The sequence below is a fragment of the Astatotilapia calliptera genome, chromosome 6 (assembly GCF_900246225.1).
Source record: "Astatotilapia calliptera chromosome 6, fAstCal1.2, whole genome shotgun sequence".
In the NCBI taxonomy this organism is placed as follows: domain Eukaryota; kingdom Metazoa; phylum Chordata; class Actinopteri; order Cichliformes; family Cichlidae; genus Astatotilapia; species Astatotilapia calliptera.
The window spans coordinates 20,346,556-20,359,282 of record NC_039307.1 but is presented as its reverse complement, the minus strand read 5'-3'; the positions used below and the strand labels follow the sequence as shown (position 1 = coordinate 20,359,282).

The 12,727-nt window shown below is 41.1% G+C and overlaps 1 protein-coding gene across 5 annotated transcripts in view; it reads right to left on the bottom strand.

The window, feature by feature from the left end:
- The window catches only part of fam184b (family with sequence similarity 184 member B), a 31,920-nt gene that overhangs the window by 4,283 nt on the left and 14,910 nt on the right, over positions 1-12,727 (bottom strand). For 2 of the 5 annotated variants that reach the window (XM_026171012.1, XM_026171013.1), the window contains exons 10-16: positions 11,368-11,487; positions 11,009-11,141; positions 10,479-10,609; positions 10,231-10,346; positions 6,248-6,604; positions 5,994-6,120; positions 2,194-2,301 (exon numbers count right to left, since the gene is read on the bottom strand). In XM_026171012.1, coding sequence (XP_026026797.1) covers positions 2,194-2,301; positions 5,994-6,120; positions 6,248-6,604; positions 10,231-10,346; positions 10,479-10,609; positions 11,009-11,141; positions 11,368-11,487 — 1,092 coding nt within the window. The remainder of the gene's footprint in view (positions 1-2,193; positions 2,302-5,993; positions 6,121-6,247; positions 6,605-10,230; positions 10,347-10,478; positions 10,610-11,008; positions 11,142-11,367; positions 11,488-12,727) is intronic. The other 3 variants (XM_026171014.1, XM_026171016.1, XM_026171015.1) reach the window with 2 other exon arrangements.

The window sequence follows — 12,727 nt, the reverse complement described above, 5'->3', positions numbered from 1 at the left end:
AGCCAGAGCTGCCTCGCAGATCCAAGAGGAGAAAAAAGCAAAACTGAGAATTTAGAGCAGTCTGAAGCTTGAGCTTCTGGCTTGAATTTGGCTGTTTAGACAACCAACCTATATTTAAAAAAATGTACAATGTTGTGTAAATGTCGTGAGTGGCCCTTCATTTCTTTATTTTTTGCAAGAAAAATGGGAAATAGGTGCATTGATTTATAGAAACGTGCAAACAAGAATAGAGATAACAGAGGTTGCAGAAGTCTAATAAGCTTGAAAGTCAATATTTGGTTTGACCACCTTTATTCTTCAACACAGCTGAACTCTATTAGACAAGCGTTCTTGTTATTCCTTTAAGTGGTCCTCAAGAATAGTTTAGGACATTCAAAGCTCTTCTTTGGATGTTGGCTGCCTTTTCCTTCATTCTCTGTCATGATGAAAAATGAAACTGTTGCCAGTCTGATTCTTTCCAGATGGTGGATCAAAATCTCACGGCACTTTTTTGCATTCATAATCAATTTTGACAAGCTCTCCAAAACCACCGGCCAACTATGACAGACCCTCCATCATGTTTTCTAGATGTCTGTAGAGACTCACTGTTGTGCCTCTCTCCTGACCTCATGCATACATACTGACAAAAGTTTGAAGCAAAATGTTTAAATTTGGAGTAATTATTTGATGAGATATGTTGCCACAGATTTTCAGTCCATTTCTTGTTTCATTTGGCATAACTCAGCCTTTTCAACCTATTTCCCTTCCTTAAGAATGGCTTCTTGACAGCCACCCTTCAACTGGGACCACTTGTGATGAGGATTCAGTGAAACATAGACGGATCTACTGAAGGGCCAGGAGCATCTTTCAGGTGCCGTATCAAGTCTTTGCTGTATTTTTTTCCCTATTTCTTAAAGATATAACTTTCAGATAATGTTCGTCTGCTGTAGATGGGTTTACTGAGATATAGGCTTTTGGCTTACTGTGGTATCTTTGGTAGTTTTCATAGACTCAAATAAAGAACTTGAATAAATGTTTTTGCAAAAGTCTCCTAAATTTAAAACGAGTTCTTTGTGTAGTCAGGACACTGGTTCATCCAATGCCATTTGAACAAACAACAAACAAAGAAAAACAAACATCCATCTGAGCGTGAAAACTCGGGTACATTGGACTGAAAAATGAAAATGAAAAAAAGCTGCAAATGTTCAAAGAAAGACTAAGAGACCTTCAGAAAACCTGGAGAACTACTACGCAAGACCACTCTTAAAATTAGTTTATGTTAGTGTTATGTTGGTAAGTTTATGTTGCAAAGCAAGTGCCCACTAGTCAATTTAGTGAAATGAGTGAAATTAGTAAAGCCACATGTGTTCAGTTATTATGAAGGCCACCATAGTTCATTTTCAGCCACATATTCTGTCCTGTAAATACTACACATGTATTAAATCATACTCTGAAAATAGTCCCCAGCTAAATGCACATTTTATCTTTAAGTAGTAAGTTTGATTAAATCGGCAGTTAAGGAAAATGTTTTATGTCCTTTATGATTTATATTAAAACGAAACAGCAGAGTCTGAAGTGTTCAGTGTTTAGGCGTTACAGGAGAAGAAGACACATCCCGAAATAAGTGTAGTTTTACTGAAACTTCTCAGTAACAAATGCATGGACATAAATACAAAAGTTGGTGGCCCGCAGCCATCATAGGAGCCTGTCGACAGGCTGCAGGTGATGATGCGTGTCAGCATTTTTAAATGTACCACGCCAGATGGTCGGTAAGCACAAATCCACGACTGACACCAAACAAGTGCAAGTGAAGGCACACAGAATCCTGCACTTTACAGCAGCCTCGATTTATTAGTCACACTCCTGAGAAGCTTTGATTAAAGACGCGAACGCCTCAAAATCGATTTCATCATGTTTGCACGTCAGCTGATAACAGGTCAAACTAAAAAAAAAAAAAAAAAAGAGCTGCATAATATAAGTTCCCACATCTTTCACACATCTGCGTCTTTAGTTGCCAAATGCAATGTTAGTAAAAGCCGAGTGATGATGGAGTTATTGCAGGGAGGGCAGGCACACTGGTGACGTGGTGAGTGGGCGAACTTCTGCGTTTCACTGTTTCGTGCCCCAGAAACCGAAGCCGGCTTCGGCCCAGCGAGCCCTTCTGGTTGGATGGAGGCTCACTCTCACGCGCGTGAGCCGAACACACAAACTCACCATCGTGGTTGGCGTGATGCTCCCGGGGCGGGACTTGCTGTCACGGAGCCCGAGGCTACTGTTGTCCCCGGCAACAGGAGGGTAGAGCTGCAGCTGATGCCTCTCTTCCTGGAGGCAAGGAGGACGAGGAAGGACTTTCACTGGCCTTATTCACAATTGTTTCTGTTGTTGTTCTTGTTGTAGGGTTGGAGTTGTGTCTGGAGGGTGTAAATGTTTGCTAAGCTGCCTCACGTCACACAGATGGTAGATGCAGCACTCAGTCAGAGGACACTGAAAAATGTAGTTTTCTCCTACGCACACATGACCGCTGATGATTAATGAAGGCACTGTTCCACTGGGTTTAGTCTGAGTCATTTAAATATTTATGGTTTGGGAAAAATGCTCATTTATGCAGCCAGATTTTTAACTCCCAGTCTCAACACACTGTGTGATTTTGATTTTTAGCTTGCTACTGTTAGAGTTTGGATCAGAGCAGCTGCTATAATCAGTCTGTCTGTGTTTAAAAGATTATTTTTTTGGTATATTTTTTTCTTTAGAGAGTGAGTTTTAGCAACTAAACACTTTGAAGGAAATCAAACCAGGGATGCTGCAGTCAGATGGGACCTTGGACCACCTCAGTCTCCAGAGGAAAACAAAGCAACTGCTAAGAAATCAATACAAGGCAACATTATGCTAAAGATACGTCAAGAGGAATCACTGCAGTGAGTCTGTGCTACACCGCGTGTTTTAATGCTGACCCATACAGTTGTGTATATCAGACAACGGGCAAGATGTAAGTTAATTTAAGTGTTCATGTAACTTTTTTAACACATCTTTTATGTTGGTTATACTTTTACTGTAGCCAGTTAATCAAGTTATCCAACACGTGGACCTTTGCTCATTTTGTTCAAGTCCTCTGCTAAAGAAAAATGGAAGGTCATGGAAGCCATGAAGTTCCTGGTGCTCGGGCCAAACCTCAGCGCAGATTCTGCAAGGGTGTCATCAGGTTTTAGTGCAGTAACTAAAGCACTACTGTAGTGCTTCCAAAATCAATGATTGATCAATGCAATGATTACCTTTTTAACCAAAAAGAAAATTATGAAAGAAAAGTAGTAATGCACATGGGCAGGTTGTAGGGCACAGGCTCATCTAAGCAAATCTTATCTTTAACCTCCAGAAAACTTGCTTATATTTTTTTCCATTGTGGTGTTCCCAAAGATGAAGAAAAGCCCATCAGCGGATCAGTAAGATAAGATAAAATTACTGTACATCACCACCTATACATTCCACTTACAGGTGGAGCTTGGCCATGGAAGCCCATATCAAGAAGCTCCTGGCGCACAATGTTTGTGCCGATTTTAATGACAGAGCAAGTTTGGAGCGCTGCAGTTATTCAGTCAGCAGAGCATTGGTGGCTTTTACGCCTCGGTGGCAATGGGGCCGAAAACACAGGGGTGGTCCAATATATTTGTCCATGTAGTGTATTAATACTTAGCTATATTAGCTGTATTGCTTTGGGGGGGAAAAGTTTACACACATACTTCTTTTAGCTGCATCTGTCTCTCATCTAAAGAGACAATACAAACATTTAAAGATTCATTTTGTTAGCAAATCCATTAAAAAGCCTCAACTAGCCAACTTTGACAGGCCAGCTGTGGCAGTCAGCACTATTTTTAAAAAAAGGCCACAATTATAAAGTCTTATTGTTTAAAAGACTGACTCATTTCCTAAAACTAATGGGCACTGTAGTTTTCAGCAATCATTATTCAAACAGGAGTAAATAGGGTAATTAATGAGGACTATTTTCAGCCGAGTATTTATACATATTTGCTGTGTGTGTGTGTGTGTGTGTGTGTGTGTGTGTGTGTGTGTGTGTGTGTGTGTGTGTGTGTGTGTGTCTGCAAGTGCAACAATGGAGTTCTATGGCACAGATGATGAATAAATAATAAACATCAGACTCTTTTACTTTTTTCCTTTTGCGAGTCACACTGTGTCTCTGTTAGTTTTACTTCCTGTCTCTGTCTTCTTCGCTCCACTGTGATTTTCTTCTTCACTCTTATTGGTTTTACATGTGCTTAATCAGTCATTTAGTTCTCCGTTTCGCAGTCCTCGCCTTCTCCCGGTTGTATTTCAGTCTGTCTATTTCCAGCCCGTGTTTCTCGGCTGTGATCCTGACAGGTTACCATTTCCTGTTTGTGCTCGGTTTAGTTTCTGCTCTCTTTGTAGTATTTTTGGATTCTTTTGAAAACCAGTAGAGCTTTAGTCTTCTGTCTTGAATTTATTTTTTATTATTTTTTGTAGCATCTTTTTGTTATTTGGTTCCTTTTGCCCCTTTTTTTCTCCTTTATTTAAACTACTGTTGTGATGTTTCGTGAGTTTGTCGACTTCTACTTCTCCTGAAACTTTTCATATTATTTTATTTCTAACACAAATTGGCCCATTGGCATGGCAAGAGCAACGGAAAGTTGTGTGTAGTTTTTTACAAACCAGTAAATAAATTAGATGTATGTTGTTAAGCATTATGGGTGAAATGGTTGTAATTTTCCAACACTAACTATCACATTTAGGTTAGAAGGACAAACCCCAAAATTGCGCAAAAAATGTTTTTTATATTCTCTGAGGTCTCTCATACAGGAAAGAAAATTCTTTTTACTATAAAAGCGGTTAAATTACTAAATATTGTAGTAAATGAAAATAAAAAGGTACAAAATAAAGCAGAGTTTTACTTATGTGATTTCATAATGAAAGCTCTGATTCTAGGTGTGACACTGCACAGCGTGTTCCTCTACATGTCTGAAAAAACTGAATGTGTTTGATCATCCCAAATCGGATATTTTCAGATGTATGCAAACTCATTCCCATTCTTTTGCAACAAACCACCAAAACTGATCACAGATACTTCATTTTTTTGTCTGATGTCACCTGTTTTTTCTGGCACCATTTGGGTTTAGGGTGGCAACCTTAGAATTGTGAAATAATCGGTATATATTGGTTCAGTTTGTGCTCTTGCTGCTGATACAAAGACTTTTTCTGTTGAATTGAAAGCAAAACAAACCACCGACCCAGCTAACCCTGCTGAGAGATGTAACTAACCACTTACAGCTGGAAAAGGGAAAATTGGGACTTATTCTTTGGGATATCACAACCCTTTATTGACAACTTTAACAAATCCAAGGCATGAAAAATCTGTCTGTATTATGTTCTTTAACATCCTTTTTCTCCTACTGTTGTTGTTGTTTGATCTTCTGTAATATCTATGCTCATATCGTCAATAAAGAAAGTTCAAAAACCAAAAAACCTAAACTAAATCTGACTGTCTCGATGCAATTAGGGAATACAGCCCTAAAGACAGGCACGATGGGCGGAAATTTTAGATTTGAAGTTTTTTGATGAATGGATTCATATACTTTTTAACAGTTCTTGTCAGGGTTAGTTGGAACAGTCAGACTGTGCTGAAATCAACAACATATCTTGTGGGACTGTATCAGGTATACTCACTGTTTTACATTAAAAAGTGTCTGATGTTGTCCAAGTAAAATCTATCTATAAGTATTTTTGCAGTGAAGCATGCCTAACATATCCAGAGTACAGGGATGCACTGCTGCAGAAGCCCTGATGCTAACCATAGAAAACTATACTTATAATATCTGCCACAGATAAATATAAGTAGATAAAAAACAAGTTGAACTATTCAAAAAAAAAAGTGCTTCTGTTTAAATAACAGGATCATAAACCACCCCACTCGGTCATTTTTGGATCTTTGAGGGTTAAAAAAGTCATAGGTTTTGCGTTAATGTGATGGTTTTTGTGTGTGCTCTCACCACTAATCGTTTGATGAGCTGGTCTCTCTCCGTCAGCCTCTCCTGGAGTCTCCCCAGCTGCAGGTCGTCACATCGAGGCTCCCTCCGCCTGCAGCGTTCCTCCCGCTCTCGCAGCCTGCAGTTAAATCATATACAGAAACACACACCTTTCTCACATACCTGCACACCTTTTCACCCCCATACATGCACACACACACCCCCGACCCCTCCAGCCCTCCGGGTGTCTTATCTCCTCGGGTCTCTCCTCTACTCACTCATTCTCCAAGGCCACGATTCGCGCCTGCAGGTGACTCTGCGCGTTGCTGTATTCGGACACCAAACTCTGCATCTCCCGCTTGTGCTCCCTCCTGATCTCCTCCACCTCCTCTCGTCTCTTCTCCTCCTCCCGCTCCTTTCTCTTTTCCTCGTCCAGCTCCTCCTCTTTGATGTCGTCCTCTTTTCTCTCGTCCCAGTGCTTCTGCGACTCCTCGAGTTTCTCCATTTCCACTCTCAGCTTCTCCACCTCCTCCTTCAGACGTTGTGCTTCTTCCTCCAGCTGGGCGTCCCTGTTCTTCCTTATTTCTGCGCTTTCCTCTTCTTTCTCTTCGGCCTCTGAATTCTTTTGCACTGAGCTAAGAAGGACACAGCAGAGGAAAAAAGTGGAAACAATGGCGCATGTGGCATCTTTAATACAAAATAAGAGGTGTTTGCTGGTTGCTAAAAATCTACACAAAAAGAAGACGTACACGATACCTCTGCACTATTTTGCCATATACTACAGTACATTTTCAGTAATGTTGTCTACCAGCCAAATAACTGCATAACTATAGTCTAATATAATCCATTTGCATCAGCTAACTAAACTTTGAATGATGTGCTGTAAAGACAGATGTGTCTCCAGTAACAGATGTTGCTTAGATAGTTTTGCCAAGCTTAGCTTCACAACTGATATCTGGAGCTATGAAGTGTGTCCAGACAAATGTATTATTCACAGCTTAGCTGTTGAAGCGAGGGAAAAGACAGCATCAGATTGGTATCAGTGGATACTCATGGTTGTGATGTCAGTGTCAAAGTATTTACCCGAGAGGTGAGGGTGCATACAACGTGCCCTGAACACCAAATTCTCAGGTTTATCCAGACCAAAGGTGTCAATTTTTCTTTTCTGTCTATATCAGAGGGACAGTATGGAGACACAGTAAAAGAGACAAAGCTGAGATGGTTTGTGCAGAGGAGGGATAGAGAATATTTTGGACAAAGGATGCTGAAGACGGAGCTGTCAACAGGAGGAAGAGCTCAGATAAGATTTGTGGATGAGTGAAGGGTCAGTGTCACAGACGAGGATGCTAGGGATACAGTGAGATGGAGACAGATGATCAACCGCGGCAACCCCAAAAGGGATCAGCCGAAAGGAGGAGAAGAATAAGAAGAGGACTGAAGTAAAAGGATATCCACACAGGAAGTTACCAGCGACAATCCGAGACCACAGAAAGTCTGTGACGTTCAGCAACTGCAGGAATAATGAACGAAATAACTGGTGATGCAAACTGGGTGGGTCCTGAGTTAAACCTTTCTCAAAATCTTTGATTAACGTATGACAGAGTAGTAGATACATTAGAGAGTTACGTAGGCAACCAAGCACCAGCTACAAAGCGATGTGTGAAGAGTGAAACGTTTCCTGTGTGGACAACCCTTAAGATATGTACTGGTCAGAGTCTGAAAGAGGGACTTCTCTTTTTTTAATAACTGTAACGTTCTGTTTGTTAAACTACAGGACAAAGTCTGAGTGATGAGCTGCCGGTTCATTTCTCAAATTTATGTCTTAGAAAGTGGTTAAGCCGACGGAGCAGGGCTGACAGATTTCTTTAATAATGTGGAAAAACTCAGAGGTGCTGTTTAAATTGCACTCATTTTTCTTGAGACATCCCAGGCTTTTCATCATCACTTTCATAAAAGGATGGCTCATTAAATGTGAATGTATTTAAAATGCATTTACACTAAAGGAAAGGGGAAAAGATTTGGAGGTCTTCCTTGGGCAACATTTTTTTAATGGACCAGCCCGCTTAAGATTATACCAGCTGTATGCGGCCAACAAACTAAAATGGGTTTGACACCGCTCTTCTAGATCATGTGCTGGATGTCATGGCAGATGGCTGCCCCTCCCTGAGCCTGACTCTGGTTCTGCTGGAGATTTCTTCCTGTTAAAGGGGAGTTTTTCTTTCCCACTGTCGCCAAGTGCTTGCTCACAGGTTGTCGTCTAATTTGGGGTTTTTCTCTGTTTTACTGTAGGGGCCTTCCTGCTTTTCACCCCTCAACTTCATTGTGGTGAATGGTAAAGTGAGGCCTTGCGAAACAAACACTGAAACATTCGAGGCAACGCTGTCTGAACTGTATCGAAGTTTGGAAGCAATCACCTCTTTCCACAGCAACAGCTACATCCTAGTTTTTTCTATCATATATTGTGAAAGAATGTCACAGGAAAGCTACATATTACACCAGACTCTCAATAATTATGATAAATAATTATGATCACCATGTGTTTTGGAGAAATCCGCAAACAAGCGAAAAAAAATTAAAAACTGGGATCATTGACGATAGCGAGCTGTGTCGCTAATGAAGTGTTTCAGCAAATATTAATGTAACCCTGTTGTTTTGACACACGTGAGGCTGCTTCAGCTGCTTATTAAATCAGTGTGGTGCATGAAAAAACATGTTATAAGATAAAAGTCTGCTGTGCTTCTTGTGGTAGCCACACAGGAGATACTTGTGGGAGATGTTTCGTCCACAGTGGAATGAAGTGTTAAACAATGTAGCTCACGATGCTTACAGAAGATGAATATTATTGTTACACTATCACATGACTAATGTTATTATTTAACTCTTTTGTTACTATTTATAGTAACAAATATTTTTTACTTTTTCCAAGTCCAAATGCAGCACCAAGACCTTTTGGGTCTCAATTTGCTGTGGTCATGTGACTTGAGTGTTTAGAAACATTTGTAAGACTGGTGGGTTTTTGGGTTTTTTGGGGGATTTTGACTTTATTCTGTCTCCTTCGTCCTCTTCCTCTGCAGCTGTCACAGGTTTGGGTTCGGGTGTGGGACTTCATTTCCAACATCCTGGTCTGTGTTCAGAGCTCCAAGGAAAAGTTTAGCAAACTTCCTCCAAACTTGGATGAGATGACGGGTAAACGCGAAGCTCCAGGGAGGAGCTTTGGCTGGCTTAACATAGAGACTGTGAGAAGCTGGGAACAGCTAGTGCAGTTAAAAATATACAAGCTCACCAGTTTGTTCGCTCTTGGTGTTATCTTCCTCCCCTGTCTCTGTCATCATGTTTGGTTTTAGTCTTCATGTCTTTTAGTTGTTTTCTCTTTTACTTTGAACATTAGTTTGCTCAAGCAATTTGTTGCAGTTTTGCTTCATTTTTCATGTTTTCCTTTCTTTTTTGCCCTCCTTTGTTACTGTCTGCCCGCCCTCATTAGCTCCGTGTCTGGATCGAACCGCAGTCTCATCCTCAGTCAGCTCTCTGTGTGTGGGTTTGTGTGTGTCTTGTCTGTTGTGTTTTGGTATCCGTTCACCTTCAGTTCCTACCTGCTTGTTAACACAGTAATCAGCTTTTTAAAATAAAGTTTGTTTGATTTTTGTTCCATTTGCTCAGTTTTTTATGAACTCGTTTTAAGTCTAGAGGTGATAGATCTTTTAGAGCGGTGGCCCCCAGGTTGTGGAATGCTCTCCCTCCATCATTACGTTGCCTTGATTGTATTTATTCTTTTAAAAAGCAGCTTAAGACTCTTTTATTTAGATTGGCTTTTAATTAGATTTGTGCTGTGTGTTTTATTATTAATGTATTTTATGTATTTCTGTTTTATATTACTGTGAAGCACTTTGTGGTTTTTATCCTGTGAAAAGTGTTATATAAATAAATTGATTTGATGTTGATTTGATTTAATCTGCATTTGGGTCCATGTCTGATTCTGGCACAATTAACACATTCGATTTACTTTAGCTGCCATGTTTTTGCTTGGTTCGCTAAGCTAAGTCATTCATGATTTCTTATTTTACGTTGCTGCTTCCAGTGTGCCATTCACTGCAAATTCATTTAGTTGTCACTTTGGTCCCAGTTGCAAAACAATTCCATCAAACTATTTAAACTGACAAGAAATTAGGTGGAAAGTATTTTTGTGAATGCCAAACATTCATAGTTTCTCTGTAAAATCGATGGCTTTCGCCTTGACTGATGGACTCAGTGTTACCGTCCCTACCTTTCCTTTAACTGCTTCTTCAGTGCTGCGTTTTCTCTCTGCAGCTCCAGCATGGCGCAGCGACTCTCGTCCAGCTGCCGCTCAAACACCTGATACTGGTTCTGCTGCTTCAAATCCTTCACACACACACACACACACGAATAAAGTAGTAGACAACAGAAGTTGACTTGCTGGAGTTACAGGCAATGAATCACAGGTATTGAGGCCAAGAGGTGTGTGTTTGTGCGCACACGGTGTGGGTGATTTACCTGTTGCAGAGCCATCATTTGTGTGTGCGCCTGTAGTTGAGCCTGTAGGTCTTCTATCTGCTGCATGTGTCTCTGGGTCATCTGTCTGCTCCACTCCGTGTGCTGCTGGGTCAGCTCTGCTCGCTGCTTATCTGCACACACACACACACACACACACACACACACACACACACACACACACACACACACACACACACAAAACCACATACCGAAAACAAAATCAATGGGCCCCACTGTTACAGGTACCCTTCTGCTGTTGCCATGGTGAAGTGTATCCATGGCAATGGCAACTTCACTGTTGAATTTATAATCTCAATGCAATGTGTATATCGTTGTGCATGTGTGTGTGTGTGTGTGTGTGCTTGCTTATTTTGCTCATGTAGCTGTGTACATGCTATCCAGAGTGTGTTAATGCCTGCATGTGCTTATGCTAATGCTAATGGGTGTGTGTGTGTGTGTGTGTGTGTGTGTGTGTGTGTGTGTGTGTGTGTGTGTGTGTGTGTGTGTGTGTGTGTGTGTGTGTGTGTTACCCAGCTCCAGGTGGTGCATTGTCTGAAGTCTGTTCCTCTCAGACAGCAGCTCTTCTTTTGCCTGTCTCTCTAACGCCTGCAGCGCCATGGCATGACTGTGTCTCTCTTCGGCTAGCGACTGCGTTTGGGGCTCCTCCAACAAATGAACACATTTTTTTTTTAGAACCACAGCAGCAATTCTTCTTAAGCTCACAAAAACCCATTGTTGCAGTAAACGCGCACACACACTCACAGACCAACATAATGTTGCCTATTCACTGCGGCACTTTCATCAAAGCTGCTAAATTATTCATCACAGAGAAAATCTATGAACGGGCGCGCGTAGGATTTTTAAAAATGACTGTGCATCATGTGCGTACCTGCAGCAGCTCCCTCAGTTTCTTGTTTATCTCCTTTGTGTCTTGGACCTCCTTCCTCAGCTTGTCAATTTCAGGATTCACGTGGCAATCATCTCCCTGGCCTGCCTTCTTTTTCTCTGCCTGCATTGGTGACAAATTGGGAGCAAAGGATTTTTAAGGCTCTCCATGCTGTCAAAGTAATCCTGAGATAATGAGTCTGCAGCAAGAATTAAATGGAGATGCCACTTTTGTTTTAGGATGTGCATACTCAAACAGAATAAATAAGCAGGCTTATGGAACAAATTAGAAGAGCCCTCCAACAATCTAGCATCGCACGCCCAAAAAGTTGAACGGATTACATGAAACATCCCGACTTTAACTTTCTAGAGCGCATCCAGAGCTGTTGTTTCCTACACTTAAAATACAATAAGAGAGACTCTTTTTGCCTCGTAAACACCCACATCTTTTAAAGTCCTCATTCAAGTTTGAAATGCAGGATTTCTGCCATACAGAAAGCTACAAGACAAAGCAAAGGCGTGATGGACACAAAGTCAGGGTCGTGTTCTCAGACTTGGCAAAGATTAGAGTTTACACAACTGTTTTTAGAGGCTACAAAGCACTTAACACAGCTAATAAACTGACCGGGATATGTATCAGGTAAATTTGTATTATGTAAATTTAAAATTTAGCATGTGTGTGACTTTTTACCCAGGCCATCTAACCTTTTCTGGAAGCCAACAACTCCGACATACCCCTTGTGCCAAGGGAAGAGAAGCATGGCCTAAGCTTGGCAAAGGGCTGCTGTCCCTGATGCATCCATCTGAGTGAGTGTGTGTGTGATGGTTAAAAAGCGCTTTAAGGCACAGAAGAATAATGTGGCCTGAAGTAAAAATTGCTTTGAGCGCTCCGTTAGAGTAAATAAATACCATGGCAGAGCGTGTACAAACCATCGCTTGGATTATGTGTCACATTTATTAAAGCAGGAAAATCTACAAATGCCTCCTAGGAACAGCACGTTAGTGGGAGATAAAAATGGGCTTGGGAAACCGAGTCAAATTTCCTAAAAACATTGCAGAGACCACTCTGGAACCTGGAAGGACTGGATGGGCCAGTGATAGGAAAAAGGGGGAAATACAAACTGGTGAAGAAGCAAGTGTTCAAATTGGGAGATTAATGTGAATTGCTTTGCAAAGCCTACAGCTTCTGGGTTATCACGTAAAAAGAAAAGCCATCAACAGAGTGTGAGCAGCAGTGAAGAAATCCTCAAATGACTTCAGATCACTACAGACAAGCCAGAACCAATATAGGACTAATATCTCATGGATACAGGCTCAGAGAACAGGATGTAAAACAAGGGTCCCCAATCCCAGTCCCAGTTTAG